The sequence below is a fragment of the Melanotaenia boesemani genome, chromosome 13, assembly GCF_017639745.1.
Source record: "Melanotaenia boesemani isolate fMelBoe1 chromosome 13, fMelBoe1.pri, whole genome shotgun sequence".
Taxonomy (NCBI): domain Eukaryota; kingdom Metazoa; phylum Chordata; class Actinopteri; order Atheriniformes; family Melanotaeniidae; genus Melanotaenia; species Melanotaenia boesemani.
This window is the reverse complement of record NC_055694.1, coordinates 17,497,079-17,513,527: the sequence shown is the minus strand read 5'-3', so window position 1 is coordinate 17,513,527 and position 16,449 is coordinate 17,497,079. Positions and strand designations below refer to the sequence as shown.

At 39.5% G+C, this 16,449-nt stretch overlaps 2 protein-coding genes across 6 annotated transcripts; both read right to left on the bottom strand.

The window, feature by feature from the left end:
- Positions 1 to 251: 251 nt before the first annotated feature.
- LOC121652044 lies at positions 252 to 2,013 on the bottom strand. Of its 2 annotated transcripts, none has more exons than XM_042004578.1 (6): positions 1,927 to 2,013; positions 1,520 to 1,831; positions 1,241 to 1,364; positions 1,043 to 1,161; positions 868 to 914; positions 252 to 769 (listed from the first exon to the last, which is right to left on the bottom strand). In XM_042004578.1, the coding sequence occupies exons 1-6, from the start codon at positions 1,958 to 1,960 to the stop codon at positions 641 to 643; spliced, it is 765 nt and encodes a 254-aa protein (XP_041860512.1). In that variant the 5' UTR covers positions 1,961 to 2,013; the 3' UTR covers positions 252 to 640. The 2 variants fall into 2 exon arrangements, with proteins under 2 accessions (XP_041860512.1, XP_041860511.1); XM_042004577.1 differs by having other exon boundaries at positions 252 to 759.
- A 1,349-nt stretch (positions 2,014 to 3,362) lies between these two features.
- znf335 (zinc finger protein 335) lies at positions 3,363 to 15,720 on the bottom strand. 4 transcript variants are annotated; one of them, XM_042003784.1, is made up of 28 exons: positions 15,566 to 15,720; positions 13,517 to 13,710; positions 13,140 to 13,416; positions 12,944 to 13,021; positions 11,607 to 12,674; positions 11,322 to 11,504; positions 10,836 to 11,000; positions 10,492 to 10,741; positions 10,228 to 10,405; positions 10,020 to 10,132; positions 9,918 to 9,936; positions 9,242 to 9,358; positions 9,067 to 9,143; positions 8,759 to 8,919; positions 8,453 to 8,673; positions 8,243 to 8,342; positions 8,058 to 8,146; positions 7,709 to 7,962; positions 7,448 to 7,562; positions 7,163 to 7,360; positions 6,808 to 6,950; positions 6,585 to 6,724; positions 6,299 to 6,396; positions 6,097 to 6,174; positions 4,735 to 4,818; positions 4,607 to 4,651; positions 4,386 to 4,491; positions 3,363 to 4,080 (listed from the first exon to the last, which is right to left on the bottom strand). In XM_042003784.1, the coding sequence occupies exons 2-28, from the start codon at positions 13,706 to 13,708 to the stop codon at positions 3,959 to 3,961; spliced, it is 4,671 nt and encodes a 1,556-aa protein (XP_041859718.1). In that variant the 5' UTR covers positions 13,709 to 13,710; positions 15,566 to 15,720; the 3' UTR covers positions 3,363 to 3,958. The 4 variants fall into 4 exon arrangements, with proteins under 4 accessions (XP_041859718.1, XP_041859714.1, XP_041859715.1 ...); XM_042003780.1 differs by having other exon boundaries at positions 15,535 to 15,713; XM_042003781.1 differs by having other exon boundaries at positions 4,607 to 4,648; positions 15,535 to 15,713.
- Positions 15,721 to 16,449: the final 729 nt, after the last annotated feature.

Below are 16,449 nucleotides of genomic sequence, written 5' to 3'. Positions count from 1 at the left end.
GATATTGAACGGCTGAGAATAGAGAGTAAAGTTGGCGCTGATGTTGGAAAGATACTGATAAGACCAACAACTGGTACAAAACCAGATAACCTGATGACATGATCTGACAAGTCTGCCACTATCATGAGTCAAGAGCTAAAAAGTTTAAAAAGCCAAATAAAACACAAATTGATCACCTCACTGTTTTCGTTAAAGGTTTTCAGATTCAATTTTTAATGCAGAAAGCACATAAAAAGACATGATTTTTCAGTTCTCAAATATTTAAAACTAAAACATTAGTGGCTATGACATCAGTTTTATAGCACCACAAAACAACCAACTCCACATTACATCCCATTTGTCTGGTTATGCAAGGTAAGTTTATTTTTAAGCACATTTCATGTACAAAATCATTCAAGGAGCTTGACATAAAACATTAAAAGCATTACAGCGGGCGCAGAAGAAGCATTAAAACGTATTTTAAAAACCAACTTTGTAAAAGAAATAAAAGAAATAAAAATAAAGGCATAAAAAATTAAAATAGAATAGGATTAAATGCAAGAAGTAAAAATTAGTATGAGGGATTAATAGTTGTGGACTGTTTAATTCTGCAAGCTGAAATTAGAGTTGGATTGCAAGTGTGGAGTACTCCACCATTCCACTATGATCCACATCCGGGGCACTTGCTTGTATTTTTGGCATCCTCAGGTTGGCATACATTGCGTTGGGGTCCTGGTGAGCTGTGAAGTCTATCGTTGTGTAGACTACAGCATTCATCTCCTAGAAGAAACTAATTTAGTCAAGAGACAGTGTTGTAGAGGAAGTCTGAAACACAAACATGTTCTGACAATGAGTCACAGAGACTACACGTCCCTTTTTTGCACCTACCGGAGCTTCTTGTGTCAATGACTCAGACAGAGTTTCTTCATATGTGTCTACAAAACAGTAAGAAGAACAACACATCACACTGGTTGTCTATTCTAATAAAGAGAACAATTTATTAATGTCAGAAAACCACTGGCAGTCAGAGCTTTGGGATAATCATTTTTAGGAAACTGCTTACCCGACTTTTTACATTTGGCCTTGACTCTGAAACAAACAGCAGCAATCATTGCAGAGACAAAAATCATCACTGTGATGGACACAAGGACAGCCAGTGGTAGACCAAAACTCCAGGAAGCTCTGGGGAAACAAAACTGTGATAATACACTTTTTTAATGGAAAACCAGTGAACAACACAAATGGTGATCCGAGGATAGACCTGTTATCATCACTGCGGTCCTCTGACAGAGCAGGTCCAGTGGAGTCTGGGTGTCTCGGGGAGCTGTTGGGGACTTTGACGGTTGTTGTCAGTGGCGGCTCAGGATGCCTGTGGTGATCTGAAGCTTCAGCAAAATGCAACATCATCGATTTATGAATTTAAAGCTATACCTAAACTGAAAATTAGGACATTAAGAAAAACTACACTAAAGCTGCAACAGAACCATTTATCATCTGAAACATGTTTGGAAGCTGTAATCATGCAGACATGAATACTTACCAAAAACCTCAACATAGTAGTCACTATAAATCTGTGTTTGTGCTCCCAGAACACCACATCTGTAATAGCCTCCATCCACAAACTGCACATTTATTATTTTAAACTCTATCCAGCCATCTTTCTCTGTTTTTGTGACCCTCCCTCTCAGGAATTCACAGGTAAATCCTGTGTTGTCCATCAGCTTGTAACATCCTCCATGATACAGTTTGCAGCAGGATTTCATGTAACTGTTGTAAAACGGAGGAAATGAGAGTCTCAGCAAAATGTGTTGAAGCACCTCAATCCTCTGCTGTCCTTTTAGATAAGGAATATCTGGGAAACAAGCATTATTTGTCAGTCTTTGCAAACACCAGAAAGTAGAAAACTGCACAAAAAATAATAATAACAAAAAAAAAATTCAGCCTTACCTACTAAAAGAATGAGAACAAAGGGAAACTTCATCTTCAGAGTAATCGTCACAGAGTCTCAGCACTTCATGACATTCTTCTTTCTTGTCAGAGGATTTGAGGCGTCTCCTCGAAGGAAAGAGGAAGTCATTTGTTCATCAGATGGAGAACACATAAAGATGTGCTCTTCACATGACTGCTGGTCGTTTGAGAATACTTTCTGGTTTTATTCACATCAGACAATTTGCGAGCATGTTGACTGCGTGTATCATACATTCACAGGGAAAGGACACAAGAAGAGTAAAGCCTGTGTACAATTCCATTTCCAGAAATCGTGATTATGCCTAACAAGTAAAAACTGAATACAATGATGTCCATGCTAATCCTAAACGTTAACTGTGAAGACCAATTATTGTAGTTTTGAAGGTGAAATGTTTCCCCACTCTTTTTTGGTATTAGATTTTAGCTGATCAGTTATTCAACAACATCTTACGTTTTTTTTCATTTTATATGTTTTCTATATGTTTTCAGTGTGGTGGGTCTGGACCACGGGAAGGTTAGTGTAGCAGCAACTCTTTTACTACAAAGCGTAAACTGCAAGTGGGATATGGTTTGTCACTGCACCTTAATTTATCTGGATGGCAGCATTTCTCCCCCTTAAACCAGGTGTGCCCAAGTTCAGTCCACAAGATCTACCATCCTGCAACTTTTAGATGCAACCCTTCTCCAACACACTTAAATCAGATGCCATCTGCATGTCATTCAGCTCTGCAGAGGCCTGGTAATGAGCCAATCATCTAAAAGTTGCGGGATGGTAGATCTCTAGGACCGGACCTGGGGACCCCTACCTTAAACCTATATTGTTCATCATACACAGTGCCTTTGCAAATATACCACCATATTACTATGGATGTTTTTTGGCTTTTGCACTGTCAACAGGACAATTTACCTCAGTCCTTTAATAAGCTCAGGTTCATTTGGGTGGCAGTGTTTCTGGATCTTGTTTAAATAAGTTTTTTCTTGCATGGCCAGAAGACTTTTTAGTTTTTACTTGCTCTATTTTATGCATGGAATTCTAATTTTACTAATCTTTAATGGTATCATGTACGGTAGTATAAAGTTATCAAGCTTTTATTTATAATTCTGATGCTTGCAATTAACAAAGAGAATAATTGTTGTTTTGTGCACTGTACAACTTTTCCAGTTACTATTTATTTTTGCTCCCATCTCAACTTCTTTGAAATGCTTTCATAGGATATAAAATGAGATTATTTTCCCTTAAGAACAATTGCTGATGTTGATTTCATTACATTATGAATGTATAAGCTCATGTTGTTGCATCAGCCTCTTATGCCATTTAATTACAACAAAAAATGTTGAGAAATGGCAGGATATCCGTTTCCACTGTATGATGCAACATGTCACATCTATGATCATCAATTTCTCCACAACTGAATCAACTTTTTATTTTTTTTTTTTAATTTGTGGACACTTTAGGCAATATACACATGTATACACAACATGATTTATTTGGTGTCAGCTTTTGACTTATAATACACTTTGTTCCCACTAAATCAAAACATCCTCCATAATACAACAGAAAACAAATGTAAAAAGTATTTACATTAATATTCATTAAAGATGTTGCAGAATCTCAACAAGTAACATAAATTAATATAAATCAAAAATAAAACACTCCCTTTTCATTTTATTCCACTTAAAACTAAAATATTCAACATTTCCTACAACATAGTTTAGCCCATTTCATTTTCTTTGATAACATTGTCTTGCAAGTCAAAGTTGAGGCACATAAATAGTTTCAGTATTTACAGAATAGACAAACCTTGTTCAAATGAGCTCTGCACAGGCCCCATGAATAAGTTAGAAGCAATAAATGCAGTAACCTGACTGATCAAAGGCATCTGATCTTGAGTACAGCATCTGCTGCGAGCAGATGATGCTGCAGAGGGAACAGGGTTTTTCTTCAGCCAGATGAATGCATACATTTGTTGAGGTCACCTTTATAAACTCAAGGTAGTTTCTACTTCTACTCCTACTCATTGGTGAAAGTGATAACATCATATTGAATGCCCTGTTGCTGCAGCTGCTCAAGCTGTTCAGGTGTGGCTTCAGCATAGACTGTCTGGGTCTGCGCCATGGCTGCGTCTGCTACAGCTGCGAAGACAAAGATAAGATTTCTGGTTTGTTTTGTGGTTTGGATGATCATTATTACTCCTCTACTTAACGGTGGCTTCATACTTCACTTTAGTATCAAGCTTCAAAGACATCATGAGTGAGTTAGGAATACTGCTAAGCTTGTTCCCATAAAATATTAGTAATCCATAATCATAATATCCCAGTGCATTACAGAAATGTAATGTTTTATCTGTGCAAATTTAAGATATAATGAGAAGCACTCTTTGTAATAAAATATCTTATATCTGACCAATTTATATTAGAAACTGAGTATTTTAGCCTACCTGTGACAGCAGAATGAGCTGCAGCCTCCAGGTCCTCTGGATTTATTATCTGTTGCTCTGAGCTGACAGGTAAGTATTGGATCTGACCATCGTGACTCACAGCAATCTGCACACATAAATAATATGAAACAGTGACCTTCTGACAAAACAGAAGTAAACTCTTATTTCAGATGACCTAACAAGTTTTTGTTTAATCGCAGTGTGTTTAAAATCTGCCTCACCTGTTGCTCATGCTCATACTGGATGATCCGTCCATCTGACATCTGCTGGACAATCGAAAGTAGACACATTCTCACCGTCAAACACTGAATATTTCTCTAAAAGTGATCTCTTATGAGAAAAGACTTACCTGTATATTGTTACCATCAGCTACTACTACATACTCCTGAGGAATCAAGTGTGACACTCCATCTTGTGAGATGATGTACTGGACCTGGAACAGGAAATGTCACAAATAAGAGCAAACAAATATGATTCAGAATCACATTGTTTAGTTTAGAATATATCACAAAATACCAAACAAGAAGCATCTCAGAACTTAAAAGTTTCCTTGCAAAGTTTTTTATATGCACAAGATGTTTTTGTGGTGTGAGACATCATAAGAAAGGCCCATTGTTAAACTTAAAGGTGGGAATTTCTGCTTTGAATTTGCAGACCACCACCAAGAGTCAGAGAATGACGACAGCCTGTATGTTCCATAAACCAACCATGTCTACTTGCAGTGTGGGGCTTTGCTGCTAATTTGGATGTAATGTGAGACGCCTAGAAAATGACAAGCTAGGGCAAGCTATGTGCAGTTTGCAAAAACTAGGTTAAGAAGACAGAATAGGGAAGGATGAGAAGCTATTTGGTATGTTTTGCTCTTGTAGTAAAAAAAAAATAAATAAAAAAAAGGCTGACCTCATATGCTTTATTTATGGCTGTGACAATAAAATAGGTTCCTGTAAGGATTCATGTCTTATAAATGTTAAACTTTGACAGAAGTGGATTATTTTGGGCTTATTTAGAGACAGTGTCCCATCAAAACACCTGAGAGAAAACTGATCTGCAGTTTTTATTTTTGGGGCAACTTCTTTGCAAATTTGACCATAAAAAAAGCTAAATGTTGATATTAAAAGAATTATTAAGTCTGACAGTTCCCAGGATTTATCTGAGGGACCTAAGTATGGGAAGGTGGTGAAATGGTAATTTTATTCTTTTGAGTGTTTTCTCTTTGTCCCACTGTTTAAAGTCATTTCTGCATCCAAATGATGCAGCCAAGAGAATCAGTGGACAAAGTGAGCAAGGTGCAGCATATTTTTATTTTCTTTAAAAGTGGTATAAAGTGAACACATAACCATGCTGACACTTGCACTTTCAAGAAACGCTGTATAATTTAGCGACTCCCTGTCTGTGTACAAACATGGCGACTGGACAGTGCAACACAGTCAGGACTGGCAGTGGCATCTGCTGGTGGGAGGAGCTGTGGAGCTAGATTAAATATATTCACACACCCCCCATTCACTTGCCGAGTTCCAGTTGCTGTTTTTGATGCACAACTGGCATATTGATATAATGAAAATTATGCATAAAGATTGTTAAATGTTTTATAAAGAATGTAAATGTCATTTACTCAAAGCTGCCTCTAACTTCCAATACTTTTGTAATTTATTTTGTTTCATGTACATTAAAACAGACCATATTACAGTAAAAAAACAAAAGGCCCAGTCACCTGGTTGTCTCCAGTCATTAGGTGCTGAACGGTCTGACCATCAATGGTGGTGATCTGTTGGATGTATGTACCATCCTCCTGATTGATAAACATAGTAATTCATATTTATAAAATACAACGACTAATATACTGGATGCAAAAACCATGTGTTTGAGAGAATAAAAAACCACTATGTTTAGTATGAAGTTAAAAATGGTGTCACCTGGTCTGACAGTGCCTGCTCTTGCGCAACAATAATGTGATCCTGTCCCAGGGCTTGTAACCTCTCTGGAGTGATCACTGTCTGATGTGCCTGTAAAGCTGTTATTCACACACAAACACAATAATACAAAAACACATAGTTAATGTTTATTTTTTGAGATTTCGTTCTGTACTAAATGAAGCAAACCCATTTTTGAACCACACTGTTTTCATCATCATCTAATTGGATTTTTTTTAGCCCAACGCTGCTGCTGGCGGTGGGTTGTATAGAGCTGGGGGTTTCTTACACTGCAGAGTGGCCAAAGCCTCCTCATCACTGTTGACGATAATGGTTTGTTGAGCTGAGGGGGTACGGCTTTTGCGAGCGGGATGATCCTGACTGTGGAGACGCTCCATGTGAAACTTCAGATGGCCATTGCGGTTAAATCTGAGCACAAAAAAACACAGACATTGGCAGCTGTTCAGCATCTCTTACATCCAAATGTAGCAGATGTGATGTCATGGACCAACCTTTGCCCACAAAGTTTGCAAGCGAATGGCTTCTCGTTGGTGTGGGTCATCATGTGTCTGCGCAGGTCTTTTTTGTTTTTTGAAGCAAAGCTACAGTTTGTACACTTATGAGGACGCAGGTAGGAATGTAGCTCCATGTGATCCTGAAGAGAACAAAAGACAGAGAAACAGAAGAATTCAAGCCTTAATTCAACTTGTATCCATTAAAAAAAATCCTGAGGTGGGATTTTTCTATCCTCTTAAAACCAAAATTTCAAAGTTTTTCCATATTAGTATGAATGTCATCCAGTCGAAACTCTTTCATCAAATTATGGCAACAGAACATAGTTACTGAAAGAACAGCTGAGAGACTTGCCTTGACCTCAGGCCAGGAGGAAGAGGTGAAATCACAGTCGGGACATTTGAAGGTGCTGGGATCCAAGTGTGCCCTCTTGTGGTTCTCCATGTCGGAGCGTCCATGGAAAGACTCCATGCAGATGCGACAGGAAAACCTCTTGGTGCCTAGGTTAGGAGAGCTCACTGCAGAAGGTGAGGCTGGAGCTTCACTGCTTAGCTGACAAAAAACAAAGCAACACAGATACATAAAACTGAAGCAGACATGTTTATATACTCATAAATAAAAGTTACAAGTTATAGTTACCTCTACTTGTTGCAATACACCATCAGCTAATGCTGATGTAAGATAATACTTGTCACTTTTCATGCTGTCTGAGCCAGATACTTCTAAAGCCTGAGAAGAACTGCTCTCATCATTACTGCAAAGAAATGTTTGATAGGATTTAGAGACTGTAAAACACCACAAGGGATATCCAACTGTTAATCTATTGAATGATTCATTCATTCCCAGTGTTAGGACAAATCTTTATTAGGCAAAATCTGATGATTTTCAGTGTTATGTTACCTGTATTCAGGACTATGGGTTTCTCCTGCAGCCTGCTCCACCAAACTGTAATCTCCCTCCTCATAAGCTTCAATGGCAATGTGGGTGAGCTCTCCTGTTTCAGAGGTGGCTGCTTCGAAGGCCTCTTGTAGTACTGTTTCACCATTCTCAGAAACATGGAAGGTCACAATTTTTTGAGTCTGGCCTGGTATGGTGGTCACAGCACTCAAGGTACCCTTTTCCACAGCTTTTCCTTCAGACTTCAGCACAGCTACCTGAAAAGAACAATCAATTTGGTTTTCTAGAATTGAAAATATCTACCAAATAAATGTTTTTGACATTAAGTATGTAGAGAAGACTCTTGATGAACCTGTAAAGAGTTTCCAACAAGTTCTCGAGCATTGCTCATATTCAGCAGCAGGTCCAGGGCATTTTGAGGAGAAATATCATTGGATTCAGCTGAGGAGTACATAAAAACACAAACTTGCATCTATCAATAAAGCACTGCATTTCATTATAAATATAACAAACATGTCATGCAAAATCCTTACTGACCTTGTTCATAGATAATAGTCGTATTTCCCAATGCATCCTGGGACACTGAGGCATTTTCTATACCTTGCATGGCTTGTAGTGTTGCAGAATCCACAGTCACCTGATAAAAGACAGAAAAATATGGTTGTAGCACCACAAAACATCACACATAATAATGCATAATTCCAAATGATACTGCACTAAAGAACAAGAAACCATGAGCAGACTCACTATGGTATTCTGAAGCCCCTGTGTGTCGTCATGTTGTTGTTTTAGTTCTTCTATCTGCTGCAGGGTGAAGAAAGGTCTTCGTCGTGTCCTCACTGGCTCTTCAGGGTGAGCCACAGACCATTTGTCAAAAGCCTCGGGGTGGCGACACTGCACATGAAGACGCAGGTTCTTCCTGTGCTTGGTCATGAAGTGACACATATCACAGGAGAAAGGCTTTTCCCCTGTCAAGAGTTAGAAGTGAACATGACTGTAAACTACATATTCAGGTGAAAATTAATACATAAAACCTTTTTCTGAGACACTGACCTGTGTGTTTGATGGCCAAGTGGGAGACCAGGAACTCCTCTATAGATGTGGTATATTTACAGTAGTCACACTTGAAGGGTCTGTCATTAGTATGGGACAACTGATGGTTGAGCAGCAGCTTCTTGTTTTCACAAGTATAATCGCAAAACTCACACTTGAACCTGGTAAATCCATAGCAAAGAGTCATCCAGACATCATATCATACCAACTTTAACATAATGACAACTTATTCAAAAGTGACAGTGTCTCGGTTGCATGTACATTTTTTTAACACAAGTATATGACACAAGAAGGTTTCTAGCACTAACTTGTTGTCTCCAAGACTCTGGATGTGGGTCAGTAGGTGCATTTTGAATGTATACCGTTTTTTGAAGGATTTACCACACTGCAAATACAGAGATACATTATCAACAAGAGATTCTTCACAGTAGATAGGGAGGAGGAACTGGAATTTTGTTGAGTTGTAAAGTGTTTTTCTCTCACCTTATCACACATGTGTGGTTTCTCTGAGCTGTGGGTTTTCATGTGCTGGGTCAGTCTCTTTTGCATGGGGTATACCCTGCTGCACACAGGGCAGGGAAACGCTGACACTTTCGGTCCCTGAAAGAATGAGGACAAGAGTCACAGTACTGACTAAATACAGTAAGCAGCCACTGCAGAAACTAGCAGCAATGATTCTGCAGATAAATTACAGATTCACAAGCCATGACATTAAAAACCACCAAATGAGTTGATCATCTTGTTATAATTCATTATTTTGTGGCTAAACTAGGACTTAAAATTCAGCTGGATGTTACTTCACTATCTTCCTCCTGAGCCTCCAGTGCAGTTCTAGTGCTTCTCCTACGGCAGCACAGAAGCTGCTCAAAATGGCTTCAAACTCCTTCACACCCATCCTCCTCCAGAATTACCATGACAAGTCTACTCTGAATGGTCAAAGCCATTTTAGTGGCACAAGCATCAAACACAATGTCGTGCTTTGGAGCCAGCCCCTTGCAGCGACTTGTAGTACTGCATTTTGAGCCATTGTTCATCCCCTTCACTGAATATGACCATCTTTTATGCACAGTTTATGGCATGTGGTTGTCATGTCATGGATGGATACAGTTATTCTTATTCAGTCGATGAATACTCAAACATGGCAAAAATTAAATCTTACCAGCTCAGTCTTTCTTTTCCTGCAAGATAGAAAAGAAATAAATCTGTTCAGTCAAGTACAAAACATTTTCAGTACATAAAGGAGGCTGCATGAGTTACTTACTTCTCTTTGTTGTGGACTGCTGCGTGTCGAATGACATCCTTCCTATAAACACTTGTGTAATCACACTCCTCACATTTGAATGGCTTTGTGCCCTCATGATTGAACATATGTTCCTGTAAAACAAAGGCCAGTGATTTTAATACACTATGAAAGTAAAAATGGCATGTAATCTGTGGTTAAACAGAATTACATGAATATATCTACTAGCCTTGAGTGAAGACCAGCGCTTGCAGTGATAGTTGCACTGCAGGCATTTGAAGAGCTCTGGGTCATTGCCTTCATGAGAATCAACATGGAAGTGCAAATCCTCTTGAGTGAGGAAACGTGAGCCACAGATCCAGCAGTTGTGAGGTCTCAGAAGAGGTTTGAGAGATTTATAGTATCGACTGGAATACAGTGAAGGACAAAAGCCATAACTGAATAATGAACTCACTTAATACCACTGAGACAAAACCTGAATAATCTAACTTACTTTCGATTCATGTACTTCTTATATTTTTTGCGTAGGAAGCGCTTGGATGGTCTTCCACGCTTCCTTGGGAAGAACTCCTCTTCTGGCTGTGAGTTGGATGAAGGGTCTTTGTTTTCAGAGTCTGACTGGCTTATTGCTCCCTCAGCTGTGTCTCCATCAGTTGGGCCATTGCCTATCCCAGAAGAGCTTGCCTCTTCGGAAGTGCTTGCATCCGCACAAGGCTTCGACTTTTTAGCAAGACTTTCTGCTTCTGTAACAAACATGTGAAGAAGAAGAATAAAGTTCCTGCAATTGAAATTTTTGAATTTGGGCTTTTGTTTTCCTCCATTAAACTGAAAACCCACCTTTGCTCCCGTAGCCTTCAACTGAAGCGCAGTACTTCCTTGGACGGCCAACCTTTCGTCGTGGGCGCCCTTGCGAGGAGGAGGAAATGGGAGTAGCTGGTTTCTTCGGGGTAGCAGGGGGTCTTCCTTTAGAATCCTCTTCTGCTGGGTTGTAGTCACTGTCATCTGGTGGTAAAGAGAAGACGACTATGAGGGTTATATGAATATTCTGTAGATGAATAAATTACAAAGTGAGATAAATTTGAACAGAATAGAATTCCTTTATAGTCACTGAATAACAAGATTCAACAAAATTTGCAGTAGTCCTAAGGTAATTAAAAGACACGTTAAAAAAACCAACCACATGGGTTAAAATATAAAGATACATGTAAAAGGACAAAGTTGACAAATAAGAGTCACACAATAAATAAGATTAAAAATCTGTACATAAATAAAGACTAAAAGCACTGTAAACTTTAGGGCCAAAGAACATTTTTTCTCACCGACCTTCAGGATCATCAATAGCTCCAGCATCCACAATATCATCTATCTCTTCCTCTGCTTGTTGGGGTGCAGCAGCCTTCAACTCGGCTGCTTTCCTCTGTTCTGCTTCCTCCCTTTCTGCCTTTTGACGGGCTAATGTCTCGCTTTTAGGAGGTCGTCCACGTTTACGCTTCTTTGGCATTTCTCCTAAAAATGAAGAAAATAACAGAAAAAAACAACAAAAATATTACTGTAACAACTAATTTAGCTCAGTTATATATTACTGTCTCAGATAACTAGAAACCTTACCAGCAGGCTTGAAGTGTCTGTCTCTCATGTGGTTAATGAGTGTGTCTTTGGAGGCACTCTTGTATGGACACATCTTACACTTAAACTGCTGTACGATCACAACCTCCATCATCTCCTCTAACTCAGCCAGGTTTGGTGGTTGGTCTCCAGAGCCTTCTGCCACAACTGATGTCTCTGTGTCCCTGGACAATCTGGTTTCATCCTGGGAACCTTGGGGCTCCTCTTGACTGGGTGAACTTTGTTGGGCCAGTTCAGGGTCTGGATTCGCTATATATGTACCACTGCTGCTGATGTAGAGTCCAGGCTGGCTCTCACTGCATTCCAGTGCCTCAGAAAGCCCGCCTGAACCGGCCGTATCTGCCAGTGGGTGGTCTGAGGAAGAGCTGTCATCAGCATACAAAGAAGTTTCAGGGCCATTGCTGTTCTCCATATAACAGGAGCGCTGGGGCTGCTGTTGAGAGTGCTGCGGCTGATCTGGATCCTGGTTCTGTTCGTCATCTTCATCGTCATCTCTCACTTGGTACTGAGAACAGCCTGGCTGCTCAGAGTCTGCAGCTGCAATACATTCTCCCCCATACTCGGCAATATATTGCCGACTTGTCTGAGTCCGGTGGTCTGCACTGCTGTCAATGTAACTGCGTGAATGATGTGACTGTTCATCATCCACTGCACACTCAAGATACCCAGTGCTACACTCCACCACATAGTGACTTCGGCTGGTAGGATTTGAGTCAGCTCCACTGCACTCCACATATCCAGGCAGGTCCTGGTCACTGTTATTCCCACTGTAGTCAGGAAATCCTGACCGGGAGCGAGTTTGGTCAGGCTCCTCAACTGAACACTCCGCATAAGATGAGGAAGACTCCTCCGTCTGGTCTGGACCATCTGCACTGCAGTCCATGTACTGGGAGGGGTGGGAGTTTTGGGGCTGATCAGGCTGATTGCTGCTTTCTTCTGGGTAACCTGAGTGTCCAGGCTGATCATCAGGCTGGTCTGGTTCAAGACTGCCCTGCAGGTCTCCCTGGTCCAGACAGGTGGATGTGGGACCCTCAGCGAGAGCTTCTATTGCTACATGATTAGATAGGGCAGAAGATGACATCTGTGTTACCATAGCAGCCCCTGCACCGCACAAACACATACAGATGGATTTCACAAATTTCCATTAAAAAGATTTACTTTCTGAGTTGTGAGCCTTCAGCATCAGGACATTTTAAAAACAGAAATAAAATATTAACTTGTTTGGAGACTAAAAGTTGATACTTTCAATCCATATGTTTGGCACAAAATGCTTGCAATGGGCTGAGGATTCATTAAATTATTAGGAAATATACACTTACCATCATCTGGTCCTTGTAATATCAGATACTGGGTAGTTTCTGCCCCTCCATCCTCTGCACTGGTCACTGCTATGCAACCTTAACAGAAATGCAGCAATCAAAACTGCATTATCTGATGCACTTTCCAAGATAACAAAGCCTCAAAGCTGCCCAGTGCCGTATGATGAGACAAAATATTTGATATAAGTAAAAATACCATTCATGATGTCAGGGCCGATTGTAGATTCTATAATCTTGTCAATGGCAGACCCTAGATCTGATGAGGTGGAGGCAGTGGAATCAGAAACCATCATGGCTCCTTCAGACACAGCACTTGAGTGGACTAGTACTTGTGCTGATTCAGACACCAGAATGGACTGAGTCACTGTGGAGACACTGGATACACTGGTGGACTGGGCTACAGAGGAGGAGTCTGGAAGATGAACTGAGGAAACTCTGACATCTGTACTGGAGCTGGTTTCTGGGATGAAGACCTAGACGGAGAGTAGAAAGAATATGTTGGAACAACTACATTGGTGGTTCAAGTATCCTTCTGTTTTCTTCCACTGACAAAAATAAAAATTTAAAAATTACCACAAGTCCTTCTGAGCTCTGTCCCACATGACAGTCGGATTCTGGGGCTTGTGCATGACAAGCAGCAGCATCACTGCTGTCTGCAGACATGGCCTCCGATGACTCCATGCCCATGCCACTTTCAGAAGGCTCCTCCATCCCAGAGGGGCCCGCATCACTGCTGCTCTCCACCTCATTCTCCTCTGAATCCATTGCTATAGAGAAAAAAACAACAAGAAACCAAGTCAAGATCAAAAGTGTCATCTTTAAAACACGATTCAAAAGTTCCTGTGTTCATGGTGTTAGGATGGACAGAGCTTTACCATGTTTGGTTGGCATATGACAGCTGTTTGTCATCAAGGCTGAGAGTGTTTGTATCAGTAGTGATATTAAATAAATGCCAGATAGTGAATTAGCAACGCATGGGATAACTTTATAGCTCATTAGACTTTTAAATATCAACTAAACTTAATGATAAAAAGTAATTACTTAGCCATATATTTATAGCATTTTTTTCCTCCAAGGAGATTTTCTAAAAGTAAAATTAGCTTAAACCAAAAAAAAAAAAAAAAAAGAAAAAAGGTTGGGTGCTTTTAATCATAATAGCTATTTTGTTGCGCCCCATGTACCCTATTCTGGAATAAGAAATCATTACTTTCCTCTTCTGTTTCTGCCCAGCTTTACATTAACAAAGGAAGATATTTTCTTGTATTATTGATGTCCAAATCCTCCCACCATGTTTTTATTTATATATTTCTTATTTTGATGTGATATAATGGTTTATATATTTGTGAGTATACGCAAAAATTTGTTTTTTATTCCAGCTGTTGTTTGATCCGTTTATACAGCATCTACATTATGTTTCTTTCCACACCTACAGTACATGTGCAGAGACCCAAATGAAAAAAGAACATTTCCAATAACTCAATGAGTTGGGAATTTTTATAAATGTAGTAGTCACAGCTATGCAAGCATATACTGATAAACAGACTATTATCTTTATAACTGCTGTCACATCACACTAGGATAAACTCTACAGCACCAGAGCCGGAGACACCTAGAAAGACTAGGGATATTAAAAACCATCTGTGAATATGATCTTATAGCCAGAGTAGTATAGAAAAAAAACTTTTTAAAAACTTAAATGTTTCATTTAAGGGATTTTGGTTTAAAATATTTTTTTTACAGCATTTTCTGCTTCAAGCTTGTATAAACAATTTTTAACCCTGAAGGTGGCAGCGTGTACAAAGATATTTAAATCTAGTATTCAATGTGTCCCTGCTCCAACACACCTGACTCAAACTAAATAGATCCAACAGCCTATGAGGTTCTGGACAATGACTCATTAATGTGAGTCAGGTGTGTTGGGGCAGGAACACAATGAAAACCTACAGGGCTGCAGCCCTTGTAGGACTGAATTGAGTAGCCTTGTTTTATACTTTTATTCAATGCCTTTCGTTTCGAGACGATATGGTTCGTTCTTGTCAACATTAGCTATGCTGAGCGTTTCTTCAAATTGCTGCCCATTCTTATTGTATTTAAACCTATAAATGTGGTGGGAGAAGCAATTAATGTTTCGTTCATAACTATCCATAACAACACTCGACATAAGTTATAACGGAACATTAGTTCACTGTGGCCAGATTCGACAACTAGCTTGTTAGCTTCTTGCTAGCTCATGAGATCTACCAATTTAAAATTTAACGATCCTGAAATTAAAAATCCACTTTTAATATGGTTATTTGTAGTTAAACAATAGTATGTAATTGCAAATATAACTTTCGGAACAACAAGGTATAAATAAACTGTGTAACAGAGCTCATAATAACGTGTGTCTGGCAGACTGAAGCATTTAGCCGTTTATAGCGGGCCTAGCTGCCCCTTATCCTGCCTGCTTCGTGTCGCCATTGCACACCAGACAAGCCTCTTTTCCACTCAGGCATTCTGTAAGCTCTCCTGGCCTGGGGACCTCGAGGGCCTTAGCGGCGGCAGACCGCCCTTATATTCTCCCTGAAGAAAATGAAAACATTTTCTCTTACCGACATTTGAATCGCCACTCTTTTTTCTCACCGTGTATTTTCGATGGGAAGCGTATCCTTTAGTGTAAAAGCGCTTAACGGACCACCAATTTGGAGCCGATAATTGTTGGCTCTTTCTAGTCGGGCGCCATGAGTATCTCCTCGCTTCCTGTCCGTCCAACCGGATCTTATTTATAATTTGTTGTTGAAAGCAGTGTGCTTTTAATCTCAACATTGAAATATAGTTTGATTTTGACTAAACGCATGTTTTAAATAAGCGTCGATTATTATGTGCGTGTAATTATTTAATGACTATATAGTTCCGTGGACTATTGTTAGAGGAGGACGCATTACGCAACGGAGTGCGGAGTAATATGCAATCCCACTACATATATGTATTCAAGCTAAGTGTGGGTATTAATGTCTACATTCAAAGTGATGTGAAGAAAACATCCAGATTTAGATAGGTCAAGTTGGACACTTCAAATGCGAAAATATATGTGCTCTAACTAGGTGTTTTATGGTGATATTGACAGGCCAAACTCCTTATCATAAATTGCTAGAGTTTTTCCAGATTTATTTCTACGTAATCTTTTAATACACAATTTCAATGAGCAGGGCTGATTAAGTTCTCGCCGTTGTGGAAACAAATGGATATAATTAATATAAGGTGTTGCGTATTCCAAAATAATCCAGTACTGTCAAGAGTGACTGTGTAAAGAACAGAAATTACTATGTAAAACTGGAATTTTACTGATAAATAACAAACAGCCAACAAATCGATACTACTGCTGCATCAATTTTGTCCAGATACCTGCTCAAAGAGAGAAGTGGGTTATAGAACAGTGGGTTGTGGTGTTGTGGTAATTGATGCATCTCCACATTCATTGCCTAATACACCATAAACTGAATTCCACTATGGTGTCCAATACCGAT

Excerpts from the sequence above, each read along its gene's own strand:
- LOC121652044 (XM_042004577.1), bottom strand. The coding sequence starts at position 1,960 with ATGAAGTTTCCCTTTGTTCTCATTCTTTTAGTAG. Across the intron at positions 1,832-1,926 it reads TGTTCTCATTCTTTTAGTAG|ATATTCCTTATCTAAAAGGA; the intron begins GTAAGGCTGAAT and ends CTTGTTTCCCAG. Across the intron at positions 760-867 it reads CATTGACACAAGAAGCTCCG|GAGATGAATGCTGTAGTCTA; the intron begins GTAGGTGCAAAA and ends AGTTTCTTCTAG.
- znf335 (XM_042003782.1), bottom strand. The coding sequence starts at position 13,852 with ATGACAAACAGCTGTCATATGCCAACCAAACATG. Across the intron at positions 9,144-9,241 it reads AACCACACATGTGTGATAAG|TGTGGTAAATCCTTCAAAAA; the intron begins GTGAGAGAAAAA and ends CTGTATTTGCAG. Across the intron at positions 6,725-6,807 it reads TGCAAACTTTGTGGGCAAAG|ATTTAACCGCAATGGCCATC; the intron begins GTTGGTCCATGA and ends TTTTGTGCTCAG.